General features: G+C 34.5%; 2 protein-coding genes across 4 annotated transcripts in view; one reads left to right on the forward strand and one right to left on the reverse strand.

Moving 5' to 3' along the window:
* The window catches only part of mocs3 (molybdenum cofactor synthesis 3), a 29,906-nt gene extending 18,045 nt beyond the window's left edge, over positions 1-11,861 (reverse strand). The window contains exons 1-4 of one of the 3 annotated variants that reach the window (NM_200127.2): positions 11,652-11,861; positions 9,200-9,332; positions 2,146-2,238; positions 1,468-1,588 (exon numbers count right to left, since the gene is read on the reverse strand). In NM_200127.2, the coding sequence (NP_956421.2) occupies positions 1,468-1,588; positions 2,146-2,238; positions 9,200-9,332; positions 11,652-11,744 (440 nt within the window). In that variant the 5' untranslated portion in view covers positions 11,745-11,861. The remainder of the gene's footprint in view (positions 1-1,467; positions 1,589-2,145; positions 2,239-9,199; positions 9,333-11,651) is intronic. The other 2 variants (XM_087288710.1, XM_087288711.1) reach the window with 2 other exon arrangements.
* A 654-nt stretch (positions 11,862-12,515) lies between these two features.
* qpct (glutaminyl-peptide cyclotransferase) overlaps positions 12,516-16,713 on the forward strand; it is a 30,968-nt gene continuing 26,770 nt past the window's right edge. The window contains exon 1 of the mRNA NM_001442679.1: positions 12,516-12,655. Coding sequence (NP_001429608.1) covers positions 12,560-12,655 — 96 coding nt within the window. The 5' untranslated portion in view covers positions 12,516-12,559. The remainder of the gene's footprint in view (positions 12,656-16,713) is intronic.

Genomic DNA, 16,713 nt, shown 5'->3' on the forward strand with positions numbered 1-16,713 from the left:
TCGCTCGTCTGTGTTTGCACTCAGTAAACATCGGTGAAGTGTGGTGAACTGTGATGACCTTCACGGCCAATCACAGTCATTTCTGTTGAGCATGTGAACACAATGGCAAATCAGCGCTTTTTAAGAACACCATAAACAGTGCCTTAAATGTTAATGGGAAATTGATGTTTTTTTTTTTTTACATTTCAGTACCAAAATTTTGTATCGTGACAAGTCTAATATAGTGAAATAGTTAATTAACTTGAGTTTTATGAATGGCATCTAAATAGTGTGTTTGGGAAAGAAAATGTTAGCTAAGTAGTGCCATTTCCTTTAACTCCAATATCCCTTTTTATTTTTACTATCCATTTAGAACCGGAGGTCACGTTAGCCGAATATTTTCCGTCATTGACGGATTTTTTTCAGCAGTGATGGAAAAATTTGAAGGTGATCGCAGAGGGGTGAAGCCACGGCCCTGGTGCTGAAGGAGCGCATGCTGCAGTATTTTTTCCTGGTGAAACGAGTGCTTGCAAGACCGGGAAATCCCACAATTAGAAAATCCAGCAAGCTTCTGATCACTTCCTTAGGAGAAATGTTTCCTAACTACAAAACTCTGGCTGAAGAGGCGCTACACAGATAGCAGGTAGTAAGCCCTTCGGCGCCTCCGGCTACGACTCAGCATCGGTACCATACCGAGTATGGCTCATAGCTCGCTCCCGCACATGCGTTTGTGATGCGGCTGTAAAGCACTGGCCTGATTCCTGTTAACCTTATGGCCCGAGACGGTCTGTAGAGTCCGGGACGCTTCTGGCAACAAAACTGTCACGAAAAGTCCACTTTCCGAGGCAGGCACAGAATTTAATGACAACTGCCTCTGCATCAGTTTCTCTTGATGCATTTGATTACGGACAGGCAAGCACCCAGTTCAGGTCGACGCAGGAGGAAGATATGAATTAAGGCAGATATGAGTTTTTGTTCATTTGTCAAATAAATAAATGAATAATTTAGCCTATATGCTCTTCGTGCAAGTTCATTATTCCAATATGAATGAAAAAAGCGATTAGAAAATATGCAAATTAATTGACGGTCAATAATAGGTAGGTTATGACAGAATTTTTACAACACTCTCCGTCAAAATAACGGACAATGACAAAGTCTAACGCGACCTCTGTTCAGAACGGACCTTCAGGTCACTCTGAAGGTGGTGAAATTATAAATTTGTGTCACTTTCTCTTACAGAACATTCCTGTGTGACTCATGCCGTACTTCCAGGTTTCTTCCCACCACAGCACCGCATCGCTGTTTAAAATGGCGGCCCCCATTTTGACTTTATTATAGTGAATCACAAAGGACTATTGATTCAGCTAAAAATCTTTTTTAGGGTTCTACAGAAGACATATTGGATGATCTGAGGGTAAATTATCTGTATTTTCTTTTATTGAGTGAACTATCCCTTTTAAAATATTTTACGAGGGAGTGAGACAATACCTGCTAATGGCCTGAGCGGCAGACAATGCTTTTGGCTGACCTTGAGTAAGTTCTGTGTGAAGCACCTGTCTGTGCAGGTTACTCAGTTCCACCACATCATAGTCCAACAAACCCAAGCGTCCTAAATACACATTAACAACGACAAATTGTTTCACTGTATGCATCACAAACCACAGATTCAGTCTGCATTGCTTCTATTTTAAGCATTTAGACAGTTAACCTTTTTGTAACTAGTTTTATATGTTTTTCTTTTAAATTAAACAGAACTACTATCACATCTTTATTAAATGCATCATTTGATTGTTAGACACTACCATTGAACAAAAAGGTCTGAAAAGGAGGTAGATTAAGGCACATTGTTTGTGTTGCTGTGCCATTGATCAATGAAAAGTTGGTCTTAAGTCAATAGCGCAGTTTTTTTTTTATTTTTTATTTTTTTATTTATGATGTTATGATTGGCATATGAACCTATGCGGGTCCAAAATGTGTATACAGAGCTTTTTACATACACCGTGATGCACAGTAGCAGACAAATATCTTAAAATATGAAAAATGAAAGTATTTAAAATGTAAAAGATAATTAAAAGGTTAAAAGAACTATGAATAATTTATCTACATACTTTTTTACTGCCACTGACTACCAGTAAAACATACTTTTATGTTTACCAACTACTTTACCTATTCCAGCTGCAGCAAGATACTGTGCAAGAGGACAGCCTAATCCTCCACATCCCACAACAAGAACAGATATATTACTAATTGCAATCTGCCCTGTGGAGAAAATAAAAAAGGTTAGGAAAAAACATACAGAATAAAGGTTAAAAGTGCACTTTAAATGCTTTTGTGCAAGACCGGTGTCAGACTGACACCCAAAACACACTTGCAGCCAATAGTGTGTCTAGTCATGATGATGGAGCTATTAAAACGGGGTGTCGTCCTGTTGGATTATGGGTGTGTTTCTTTTGTGCTTTAAATATAACAGTTTTTTTTTTGTGTAGTCACGATACTGAATTTCGGTACCAATAGGTACTGGAATTTCAAAAATTCGCATTTCACTTTGCCTCTCACTTTTTAAACGCTGTTGAGCGCGTTCTTAAACACCCCTGATTTACCATTGTGTTCACATGCTCAACAGAAATGACTGTGATTGGTCGTGAAGGTCATCACCGTTGTTTACTAAGTGCAAACACAGATACAGATGCTGGAGCTGTTTAAAGCGGCAAAGATCAGCTGGTTTGTTTATGAGCTAACATTCAAGTAATCCACTGATAGATCAACAGATTTTCATGGCTTTAAACTGTTCAAGTGTCTCTGTATCTGTGTTACAGTGGTGAACTAATGAGCTTCACGGCCAATCACAGTCATTTTTGTTGAGCATGTGAACACAATGGTAAATCAGCAATGTTTCAGAACGCACTCAACAACGCTTAAAAGGTCATGAAACACCAAAACACATTTTTGAACTGTTGACAGTCATATATTTGTCCCACGCTGCTGTAAACAATATTAGGACACATATATTTCACAAAAAAGTAAAAATTGGTGTTTTTTGCGTTATTTCAAGCAAATTCGTTCTTCCGGTTTGAAACAAATTTTTTTAAGCTGGGTCACGCTGATTAGATCCTTGTGTGTAATCCAGCGTGTAGACTGGATGTCTGTACTAGCGAGTGCATCGTGATGTCTCTGAGTGTACAGCATTAATTCATGAGAAAGACTAGGTTCAAACCAATCAGTGAGTGTGTGCGGTGCAACTTTATTAATATGCATGATAGCTTTGAAGACAGTTTTTACCTGTTACAGTGTTCAGACAGAAGAGAGACGACACATTGTGTTGCCAAAACCAGTGGAAAAAGAAGAATTGCTTGGCTCATCAAGTGTTGCGTTTATAAATTTGCTGCAACGAAGGTTTTGATTTTATTTCCCACTATGAGAGCGCAGCTGGACTCACGTGTGGATTACAGTGCACACGACATGGCAGAAATAACTTTGTAAGGAACATTTTTTACCCGAGAGCTTTTCGCATCTGGAAATGAAATCTGGATTTGCCACACGTCTTTTAAAAAAAGACGCAGTTCCAGTTGATGTTTATTTTCCTGTCTCTACATATTTGATAAGTAAGCAATCAGTGGTCTTTATTTATTCAGATGGTAGAGTTAGCTCATATCATCCTCAGTACTCTTTCAGTGTTTAAAGACATACTTTAGTCAAAATTATTTCTAAGTTAGGTTTACAGTACGTTAATACACTAAAACATTATGGACTGAAAGATACACTGTAAATGCTACTCTCCGAGTGTAAACATGTAAACACCTTAATCAAACTATTACCATCGTGTAGGATTTTTGTTGCATTGTGTGACAGGAATATCTATACACACACGACTTTCTGACGCTACCTAGCGAGTGCATCTAAGTTACAGAGAAATTCTCCCATTCGCTGTGTGGTATCAAACATTACATTAAAATTAAACTCTTCCAGCAGTTCCTTGAATCAAATATCTCGTTTGTCACAGGGGCCATGCATGAAATGTCCCTGAATGAAAGTGCCAAACTGCAGTTAAAGTCCACCATTTAATAATTTGGCAAATAATTTGATTACTGATGTACATGTAAATGCAGTCACTGCCTTACTCATCTGCGTTTGTGTGTTTGTTTTGCCTCTGTGCAATGTTTTATGCAAATGTTTATGCACCTTCCCTCTTTCCCTCACGACACCCCCACCTAAACAGAGCTGGAAACACCCACTTTACTGCCTTTTTCCAAACTAGAGGTGTAAAAACACCTCGCTAAAACAGGGGGATTTCGTGGCACTTTAAAAGTAAGCCGGAAATGGACGTTTTTAAAATTTCAGTACTGATTGGTACCGAAATTCTGTATAATGACAACACTAGTTTTAACAAATAACAACAAAAAAGAAATTGTTTAGTGCACTTTTAAAGGGCACTGATCACGCAAGATCAACTTTTTAAAGCTATTTGGACAGAAATGTGTGTAGGAACATTGTGTACACAGCCATAGAGTTGTATAAACACATCAAGTCTTTTTTAACAGTCTAAAATTAAATCAGAATCCAAAGCCCAGCAATTTTAAGGCCAAGCTTACCATGATGTAGCACTGCAGTTAAACTGGCCCACTTTTGACATGTGCGTATTACCTATTTTATTAAAATTGGTACACTTGCATTTTTTACCAAATTTTGATCTAACTCTCATACAAATCAAGTAAATTGCTATGCAAATCATAATCACTCGAATTACCACAGCCGCATAGCACCAGTGTCAGTCAGCATAGTGAAGTCCCAGTTGGGGAAGTTAAATCATGTTTTTTTGGACAGTAGCTATAATAGATATCATTATATGGAACAAAATCAATGCCAAAAGTCTTGAATTAAAAAGCTTGTTGAATAGCACAAACTGAAAAAAATAATACACCTTATTAACAAGTTCTTGCATTTTAATGACTTGAATTCCAGGGTTTGTATTTTTAGGTCCTGAAATTTAACATAGCTGTTTATTTAAGCTGTGAATATTTCAATGAAAAATATTTCAAACACGTTTTCATACTTAAAACTTCAACAATTCATATTCAATTTTCAGATTTCACTTACAAAATATTCAATACCCTTTAAAATACGATGTATAATTTTCAAAGGGTAATTTCAGTTCATTTTATTTCAGTTCAAATATTCGCTTCCATAAATTCAGTGGTTCAAATTCGACTGTTAAAATTCAACATTACATCCGGGAACTGCAGGAGAAGCAATAGATTGCAGATTGAAGAACGCCAGCTGCTCTAGCTTTCACCAGCAGGTAGAGATGGAATAATGTAAGATTTTTTAACCCAGTAAACAGGTGAGAAAAAAGCTAATAAAGGCAAAAAAAATAGAATTCAATATAAATAGCAATGCCTTGGACATTATAAATAATAAAAAGTATGAGTAAAATGATTAAATGAGGTTTTAGTCATCTATATTTGCCCTTATGTAACGGAAGCCAGCTGGTGATCGCGTAAATCTCACTCCTCGGATCTAGCGACAGACGTTGTTTTGCAATCTTTAGCATTCTCGGAGTATTTGACTCCCATGCCGGCTCGCTCCCTGCTCGGACCGGTGCAGTTACTTGCACATAAACCGTCTTTTGATGAATATGATGTTACACATTCTCTATCTTTATTAACTCATTCTTCCATAGACATGAAGTATTATATTGACAGCTAAAGAAAATAAACGTAAGAGAAACAGGAGAGGAAATATTATAATAATAATACAAAATAGATAAACATTGCCAGGGCTAAGAACAATTCCAAACAAAGATATTCAAAACCAGAGAGATTTTATGAGAATGTCACACAAAACAGTTTACTTGGAACTGGTAAACAGAGAGCTCAGGTATGATTTAAGGTTGGTTATGGATGGGATGTGTAATTTAAAATAATTTAACATAACATGCGAATGCATTAAAGGAGCGTCTTCAGTTATTCATACAGAACCGTCTAATATGGCATAACTACTATAAGGAGTAATGTTTGTGCTGTTTAAACGCAGCTATGTCAGGTTATATATGCCTGTCTTTCTCTTCTTTTTTCTAATTTTTGGGGTTCTGCCAGGGTTAAACATTTGCAAAATGTCTTAGTTTATCCACATTACTGTTTTATTGTTATGTAGCCCATAGGCGACAAAAAGGTAGCCTATTAACGCAAAAGTGGCAATGTCGCAGCCAATGATAAGTAATAAAATGAGTTGCCTGTGGTTTGATAATAGGCAGTTATAACTGACTTTAATTTGTTTTCAGTTTTAAATGAGAAAACCGTAATTAAAAACAGTTTTTATTGTAGTCTAATAACGTTTCAGCGACCTTGTATTTTATGATTAGCAATGTTGATCTTTTTTGCAGTTATTAAACATATAAACTTAATTAAACTGGTTTAAATTTAATATAGTTGTCACTTCAGCTAGTTTCATAAGATTAATGTTTAGAATGCGTGGTTTGACATGCATGGTTGAGGGGTTCCTGCAAAGCAGCTCAGTGTTCATCATCATGGGGTTATTACTGAGCTTTAATCGCCATCTACTGGAAAGAATGTATTTGCTCATTTATTTAATAAACTCTATTCTGCAAGTGTGTTTTATGATTTCACAAAGTCAAACCATTATGTTTTTAATTTATATTTTGAGATGATCATATTTAAATAAACAATTGCTAGGGTAGCTAATAGTTTCTTTTTTTTTTCGTTTTAAAAAAAAATCAGTAGTCTATAAAATCATAATTTTTGCTTAAAGTTAATGGTTTAGGATTCTGGATGCATTTTTGCTAAATGAGTGTTGGATACTCATAAGCTCACACTAGTTAAATTAATTATATTATCAGAAATGACAGATAAAAGAAAGCCATTTATATTCATCACTCTTTTTACAATTATACAAGCAACATTTTGCGCCGATGTCAGCTCCACTTTCGGAAATGGTAAACAGCGAGGTGTTATTCATATAAGCCCAAGCATGACATATCATGATTAATATGATAATGGAAACACTCTTGTAGGCTATTCTTATGCTTGGCCAAATGTCATGACTTTCACTTTCACTTTATATTATTATGCACAAGCCCAGATATCATCTGAAACTTCGGAAGAAACCCTATCATATATTGGCAGCCATCCAGCATCTCTTAATCAGTTTGCTGTGGGGCGCTGGCTCTGACTGGCCACCGGAGCTCGCGGCCAATCGTTCGATTTTGTTGCGAACGATTGGCCGCGAGCACAGGCATAAAAACGTCAATCATTTAATTCATTTATCAATTCATTCATTTTCCTTCCGCTGAGTCTCTATTTTAGAGGAAGAACAATTATTCTGGACAAACGAAAGACATTTTGCAAACGTTTAACCGTGGCAGAATCCCAAAAATTTGAAAAAAGAAGAGAAAGACGATAGCAAAGTGATAGCTAAAAAGGATAAATAGAAATATTAATTTAGAATCACGGATGACTTATTTAAGCGCAATAGCCCAAATAAATGTCATAAAATAATAATATTAACAATCATAATAACAATTTAAATAATGAAATTATATAACCTATCCCAATCCTGACATAGCTGCGTTTAAATAATAACTGAAGACGCTCCTTTAATGCATTCGCATGTTATGTTAAATTATTTTAAATTACACATCCCATCCATAACCAACCTTAAATCATACCTGAACTCTCTGTTTACCAGTTCCAAGTAAACTGTTTTGTGTGACATACTCATAAAATCTCTCTGGTTTTGAATATCTTTGTTCGTTATTGTTCTTAGCCCTGGCAATGTTTACCTATTTTGTATTATTATTATAATATTTCCTCTCCTGTTTTTCTTACGTTTATATTCTTTAGCTGTCAATATAATACTTCACGTCTATGGAAGAATGAGTTAATAAAGATAGAGAATGTGTAACATCATATTCATCAAAAGACGGTTTATGTGCAAGTAACCGCACCGGTCCGAGCAGGGAGCGAGCCGGTATGGGAGTCAAATGCTCCGAGGATGCTAAAGATTGCAGAACAACGTCTGTCGCTGGATCCGAGGAGTGAGATTTACGCGATCACCAGCTGGCTTCCGTTACATAAGGGCAAATATAGATGACTAAAACCTCATTTAATCATTTTACTCATACTTTTTATTATTTATAATGTCCAAGGCATTGCTATTAATATTAAATTCTACTTTTGTGCCTTTATTAGCTTTTTTCTCACCTGTTTACGGGGGTAAAAATCTTACATTATTCCATCTCTACCTGCTGGTGAAAGCTAGAGCAACTGGCGATCTTCAATCTGCAATCTATTGCTTCTCCTGCAGTTCCCGGATGTAATGTTGAATTTTAACAGTCGAATTTGAACCACTGAATTTATGGAAGCGAATATTTGAACTGAAATAAAATTAACTGAAATTACCCTTTGAATATTATACATCGTATTTTAAAGTGTATTGAATATTTTGTAAGTGAAATCTGAAAATTGAATATGAATTGTTGAAGTTTTAAGTATGAAAACGTGTTTGAAATATTTTTCATTGAAATATTCACAGCTTAAATAAACAGCTATGTTAAATTTCAGGACCTAAAAATACAAACCCTGGAATTCAAGTCATTAAAATGCAAGAACTTGTTAATACGGTGTATTATTTTTTTCAGTTTGTGCTATTTAACAAGCTTTTTAATTCAAGACTTTTGGCATTGATTTTGTTCCATATCATTACAAAATATAGGCTTGGTTAATTGTATGGTGGTCCTTTCACATGTTCCATGAGCACATGTGCAAAAACAGCAAAACACATTATAAGTGTGTATCTTAATAGCACACAGTGAACAGCATTTGTGTGTGGCTCAATCATCATTGCTGAAAGGCTCAAGACACTCTACATCACCTATATAAAATAACTGTTTGGAAACTTCCTGGTTCAATCATAACTTTGGTATAAGTGACTGGGTCCTTGCTTCATCAATGTCTGAGTTGCTGTCTGTCATTGTGCTGTGTTTATCTGACATTTGATGCTGAGAATTCTTCTGAACAGAACCAGATCATTTGCATTTAAAAGCACAGGCACAAAACAGCTAAAATTCCCTCTGACCTACGAATTGACATTTTCAACAGACAACTTTACAGAAACATGCTGGAGAGGAAACACCAAAGACTCATTTTACATTTTGTAAAAAAGTGCAAAATACGAGCAATTTAAAGCCAGTGTTTAAGTGTTTAACCTTTAACACCCAGTTCTGGCAGGAGAAGCTGCCTGCTGTATCTCATGATGTCATCATTGTTCAGCGATGTGTTTAATCTCAGTGGTGAAAGACTAGTTACTTTCTCCTGTAACTCTGGTAATGTTGAGTTTCCCTGCAAAAAAAGGAAACAAAGTACACTTTCACTTTTCAGACAAAAAAGTGCTCATTTTTATAAAAGGTCTTCTGTTTATGACCATAATCATCTGTAGCATCCATTGAGACTGGTGCATTTCTATTCATAAAGATGTAATGTCATACAAATACCATGCAAAAAAACACTTATGATGTGCAATACAACATTTTATGATATAGATTTTTTTTGACAAATTTAATAATTTTGGAGCTTTGGGTGCTGTCGCCTTTTCATAGTTATTTGCAATGCAACACTTATGCCAATAAAACATAGTTGAAACAATTCAACTATTTTGGAATAGTAAACATAATTTTCAAATAAGCAAATGCAGTGCTATAACACACTTTTACCTAGTATACTCACGATACCATTTGGACACATACCGTTTTTTAAATAAACCTCTTATACTCATCTTTAAAATCCATCAAGAATGACAAAAATGAAACAGTAATATTCTGAAATATTCATTCATTAATTTTCTTTCGCTAAGCCCCTAATTTATCAGGGGTTGCCACTACAGAATGAAACACCAACTATTCCGGCATATGTTCTATGCCCTTCTGCAGACTTCTTTACAAATATAAAAAATGGTAATGTGTCCACACTTTTGACAAGTACTGCACTGCTGTATGATAACAAAAAATTGGCTTGAATCATCATAGCTTTAGCTAGCTTAGAATTAGCATTTCTAATTTACCGGTTGGCTAGCTAGAGTATGAACGCATTTTGTTAATTGCTACTTGAACTTTATAACCATTTAAAAAATGTACAGTCAAGCCTGAAATTATTTATACCGTAGGGGTATTAATTTCTGGATTAACTGTATCTACTAAAGTACTTTTAAAACCTACTGTACTTGAATGCAGTCAAATGAGTCAAATGCAGAAATATGGCTACACTTTGCTAAGGGAAACCCATTTCTTTGATCATATGTTATGATGATTAAATATGGTTGTTTTATAACACAATTTATACTACAAGATTTATTTTTATTTATTTATTTTTTTTTGCGGAGGTTATAAATAGTTTGTTTATTTTCATAAAAGTTGAACATGACTGGAAAACAAGGTGACAGGATGGACAAAGGCTTTATTTAGGGAACTAAATATGGAGGAACATTTGAAAAACAACAGGTACAACAAGAAAAAAAAAAAAAAAATATATATATATATATATATATATATATATATATATATATATATATATATATATATATATATATATATATATATATACATTTTTTAATAAAAGATTTATTCTAACTATATACAATTACATTCCGTGTTATAAGCTATATAAATTATGAGGAAATTCCCAGCTTATATCCTTTAATTCTAATACCCATTAAAAGTTTTCAGCTTTGAACATTTCTAGACCTTTTTTGAGCTGTCCTATAATCTATTCTTTTAAACTTTTTTCATGTAAATATTAATAGCAGTATTGAAGATGAGAGTAAAAAACAGCATTTTTAAAAGTTATTTCACTGAAAAAGTTATATTATGTTATTAATTATTCACAAATTTAAATTTGTTTTAATTTATTCAAATTTGTATATTTTAGATAAAAACTGAGAGCTATCTCATCCTCTATAAACAACAAGTTTCCTGAGTTGATCAATGTCCATAAGACTTAAGTGGCTCAATTGGAATATTATCAAGCTATGAGTATACTTTGATGCACACATAAAAAAATATATATATATGACTCTATTCAACTTTATTTTGAGGATTTTCTTTTTCCTTTGGGCATCTTGGGACAATTACTGTCTATTTTGAGGTAAAGTTGGTTTTATATTCGTACATTATGTTAATTTTTGAACAGTAACTTCTGACACTACTTTGAATATTGGATTTGAGTAAAATTGCGTGCAAGTATGACCTTAAAACATTAGGCTCTTTGTATTGAAAGTGAACAATGTTGTACTTTGATAGTCGCTGGCTGCTTCTATGATTTCCCTATTTAAAATTGGCAAAAATTACATTCCTTAAGTTATATTAAGCAGAAAGTCTGAAACAGTGAATATAAAATTCCCTTTGCCACAATGCTGTTTATAGAGAATAAGGAATCTCTCGGATTTTATCTAAAACATCTTTGAAAAGAAATGAGGGTGAGCAATTAATATTTTTTTTTTATTATTATTATTTAGGGTTTACTAACCCTTTAGTATTTCATTTTTGAATCACAAAACAGACGTCTAAAAGAACACAGACTAAAATGTGATTTAATGTAATGTTATTATATTACATAAATATTTAAAAATATAATAATAAATAAATGAACGTAATTTAGACTGCAGACCTTTTCAATTTGATCAAGTTTCTTCTTTAAAGTTGCAACCTCTCGCTCTCTTTCCAACAGCTGTGATTTCAAACTTACAATTGTATCATCCATAACGAACAATTACCTCGATATCAAATTATTAAACGTATGATACAATAACGCCTAGAACTATGAGTGTAGGGACAAGAAAACACTGCACAACTGGAAATCACACTGCAGCAGACTTCCTGATTTCAACGTGTGTGCGCCCACGTGTCGAGCACGCATTACGTGACTACAACAGAACCACTTTTAAGACGCGCGCCACCAAGAGGTAATACATACTCAATGTTTTTTTATTATTATTTTAAAAATACTGTTGATTATTAAAGTACCCAGTAACCTGAAATATTAAAGATATCGAAACACAAATCAAATAATAGTATTATTGAGTAAATGCTGCTCTGTGTATTTTTTAAGGCGAAATACTCATCGATTTGAGTAAAAAAAAATGATATTATATGGCCATGGCTGGCGTTATTATTAAAAGCTGTAACTTGTGTGTGTTTTTTTTTTTGTGTGTGTGTTTGCAGATTATATAATAATTTTTTAAATATTTTTTAAGGTAAAAATCTCTTGCCAGCTAACAGCTGGCTCTTTGTTTCGAATTTGTTTCTATTTACTCATGAATATTTTTGTTTCTATTTACTCATGAATAAGCCTCGTTGACGTAACACGGTAACGTTCCTGTCCTGTTTAATAGTTAATATTCATGAGTCAAGCCAGCTGCGGAGCTCCCACAAATCAGTTTGCCGAGCGTCACAGACCGAAATTAATAATCATTATGGGTCCCTTCGCCGTAGTAAGATTAGAAAATTGGTCTCTCACATGATCGTGTGAGTTGTCTTGCGACAGGAGACCGTCGTGCGGACAGAGCGGAGGAGGAGATGGCAGAAATGAGCTTTAGTTCGAGGTTGTTGGCTCTTATTGGCATCTTGACAACACTGACGAGCTGCGATACTATTCCTTGGCAGGAGAAAAAGGTACTACCCTTTACACTGCTTATGCTTGCTTTTGTACTATTTATAAGCTTTTTTATGAGCAACAGTATAATTTCCATTCATTCATTTATTCCTTCGGCTTATAGTCCCTTATTTATCAGGGGTCGCCACAGCGGAATGAACCGCCGTTAGAATTGTATAACTGCCTATTTTTAGTCATAATTGAAATATTTTTCTTTATTTTTCTTGTGAATGTCTTTACATTTCTTAAGAATTCCATGAGGGATGTGTCTGTTTTAATGCATAATATATAGCAATATATAATGAAGTGTATTGTTTCAATCGCATATCCATTCATTCATTCATGTATTTATTTATTTGTTTGTTATCTTTTTATTTTAAATATTCATTAAAAGTGTGGAACTCATTACTTAAATTGCTATTGATTGCTTAAATTGCGAGTTTACTTAGCTTCATGGCTTTACAGGTAGGCTTAAACTGGTCTTTTGCATCATTAGACTTCAGTTCATGTTGCTCAGGCTGTCTTTCAATTGTCTGGTTGCTATGGGAGCAGGAGCCCTATCATTGATTCACCAGAGGATGTTAATATTTATGGATTGTCAAATCCTATTTAAAATGTTTTCAATCTGTAGTCAGTGGTATACTGTATTTATTATGCTATACTGTTTCATTAATATTTTCAGGAAGCATGTGATAATAAAACTAAAAATCTCAAATTAGACTGTAGAAAAATATACATTTATAATACAGTTATGCATTGTTTGTTTCAATGTTGTTTGCAACTTGATGCATATTTTGAATCTTAAAAATAAATGTTGTTCATCAACTGACTACACATTGTTTAAAACATCTAGTCTGTCAGATGTCTTTATTTGCTGTGTTTTTAATTAAAGTTACATTCATTAAAGGGATAGTTTACCCAAAATGGTTTACAACCAATTGAGAGTGAGTAAACACTGAGTAAATTTGGGTTCATTTGGGCTTATTTTTCATCCCTATAAATAACATATGCTGAATCAATAATCACAGCACACAAATGTTTGGACTTTGAAGCTAAACAAAATCACATGTAGTTGTCAACACAAGATCAATATCATGTTGAAAACAGATGTAGTTTGATTATGTGGCTTCTGTTAATATATCATTATTCAGAAAAGATAATACAATCAAAAGCTTTTTGACTATGTTATCTCCTCTGTGAAGTTCCTTCAGCTTGGTTTCCCTCTATTTAATGGCATTTCAGAAACCTTCTGTTGCCATGTAAAGTGAAGCTTGAACACATAATTATCCTTCTAGGCATATGCAGTGTATAATTTCCCTACAAGCAAGCCCATACTAGTAGTTTGCTTGCAGCATTTAGAGTATAATCATGTTTTTCTGACTGCCACAGCTGTCACAGAATAAGTCTACATATTTTGTAATTCTATTATGCTAAATTTCAGCCTCATTGTGAATCATTACGAGTAAAAGCATCACAATATGATTCATCATTAATAAAGAAGATAACAGATTAATTTAAAGGAATACATTTTAATTGTATTTAAAATCATAAGTGTCAAGTTGTTTTAATTAATAGAATGATTTGATGTATTCAACCGACAAACTAATCTTTTCCATTCTGAGAACTACAGTTATTATAATAATATAAATTATAATAATCTAAATGTATTACCTGGACTGTAACTTAACTTTAAAAAAGTTAATTGACACACAAGAAGGAAAACCATGCAAACATGGGGAGAGCATGCAAATTCGCACAGAATTGCTTCCTGGCCCAGCCTGGACTCAACCAGTGAGCTAACTACTGAACTACTCTGTGCCACTATTATTACCAAATTAATGTTATCTATTTTTTTGCCCGGACTGCCCCTTTTGAAAAAAAAAAACATTCATCATTCACCCGCCACAAGTTTTCTTCTGTTAAACACAGCATTTTATATTGAAGATTGTTTGGAAGCAGCAGCATTGGCTTACTTTTTTTTTTTTTTTTTTTTGGTGTATTTTTACAATGGAAATCAGGTTACAGGTTTCCACATTTTTTAAAACTTGTTTTGTGTTCAACAGAAGAAAGCAACTCATACAGATTTGGGAAAAGTTTAGAGTTGTGTTTACTATGCCTGTTATAGGTACATATAAGTACATAATGTTTTATTCATTTTCATTCAAGAGGTTGAGATTTCATGGTTTATAATCAACTATCAGAATTATGTTAACATGAGGTGACGTGGTGGCACAGTGAGTAGGACGTTTGCCTCACAGCTGGGTCAGTTGGCATTTCTGTGTGGAGTTTGCGTGTTCTTCCTGTGTTCGCGTGGGTTTTTTTTCCGGTTGCTCCGGTTTCCACCACAGTGCAAAGACATGTGGTATAGGTGAATTGGATATGTTTAAATTGTAGTGTATGTGTGTGAGTGAGTGTGTATGGATGTTTCCCAGTGATGGGTTGCAGCTGGAAGGGCACCCCCTGCATAGAACATGTGCTGGATAAGTTGGCGGTTCATTCGGCTTTGTTGATCCCAGATTAATGAAGGCACTGAGCAGAAAAGAAAAATTAATGAAAAAAAATTACCATGACAATGTTTCCCCAAAACACTTCTGTAGTTTATAGTCTTCCATTGTAACTGACTGTGTTTAACCGACAACACTTAAAGACAGATGTTTGACATTTTTGTATGCATTTTTAAGTGGACACTCAAGAGTCGTAGTATAATGCTGTACTGTAAGCAAAGTTGACCTTAGGTTCTTCAATCTACTTAGCCTTATATTACTTTAAAAATGGCATCTGATTCAAATCAACATCAAGACTGAGTGCAAATGACCCATAGTTATAGAAATTGTGGTTTCAGAATATTTACAGTACCTTCAGGATCTTCTAATTTTAGCCTTCACTCTTAAACATTACAATGTAACCTATAGTCTCAACATCAAAACTACACAAAGGTACCACTACAATGAACAGCATCTCTAGAAAAAAAGCTAATTTACTGAATGTAATATCTCAATATCTGAAGGATAGAACTATATCTGTCAGTTTGGGCAACTCCTCTTCATCTGTCATGCAATTAATTTGTGGGGTACCGCAAGGCTCAATATGGGTCCTGTTTTGTTCTCCCTTTACTTACTTCCATTAGGAAAAATTTTTGAAAAGCATGGCTTAAATTACCATCTATATGCTGATGACTCTAAAATCTACTTCCCTATAAAATCTAGGGATCAATTCTCCCTTCAGGCTTTGCTTAATTGTTTGGCTGATGTGAAGAGTTGGTTGGCAAATAATTTTCTCCAACTGAATGAAGATAAGTGCGAAATTATTGTTTTTGGCCAAAAAGGTTCAGACTCTAATAGCAATCTGTCATTGCTTCCTGGGAAAATACATTCCTCAGTAAAGAGTCTTGGTATCATCTTTGACTCTAAAATTTGATCGGCAAATTAATGCGGTTGTCAAAAATTGTTTTTTCTATTTTAGATATATTGCCAAGCTAAAGTCTATCCTCTCTTTCAGTGATTTGGAGAAAGTTGTTCATGCTTTTATTTCTTCTCGTCTGGACTATTGCAACGCATTGCATCTGGGTGTGAGTCAAGCCTCTCTCTCGCGACTGCAGCTGGTCCAGAACGCAGCTGCCAGGCTTTTAACAGGCACAAAAAAACGAGAGCACATTACACCTGTACTTGTTTCCCTACACTGGCTGCCAATCCAGTTTAGAATTCAGTACAAATTTCTGTTGTATGTTTTTAAATCCCTCCATGGCCTGGCCCCTGAGTATATCTCTGAGCTAATTATTATGCACCAACCTGTGAGATCTCTTCGCTCTATGGATCGTCTTTATTTGCAAGTTCCTAGATCACGCTTAAAATGTCGAGGTGATAGAGCTTTCTCGGTAGCAGCTCCAAGACTTTGGAACGATCTCCCACTCTCTTTAAGAACAGCTCAAACTTGAGACTTTTCAGAGGTCACTGAAAACACACTTATTTTCTTTAGCTTTTAATCATGTGATATGAGTTTATGTATTTTGGTTTTATGTATATTTTACATGCTTTTTTATTTGATTTTATGTACAGCACTTTGGTAATCCATTGTGATT

The sequence above is a fragment of the Danio rerio genome, chromosome 17, assembly GCF_052040795.2.
Source record: "Danio rerio strain M-AB ecotype USA chromosome 17, GRCz13ab, whole genome shotgun sequence".
Taxonomy (NCBI): Eukaryota; Metazoa; Chordata; class Actinopteri; order Cypriniformes; family Danionidae; genus Danio; species Danio rerio.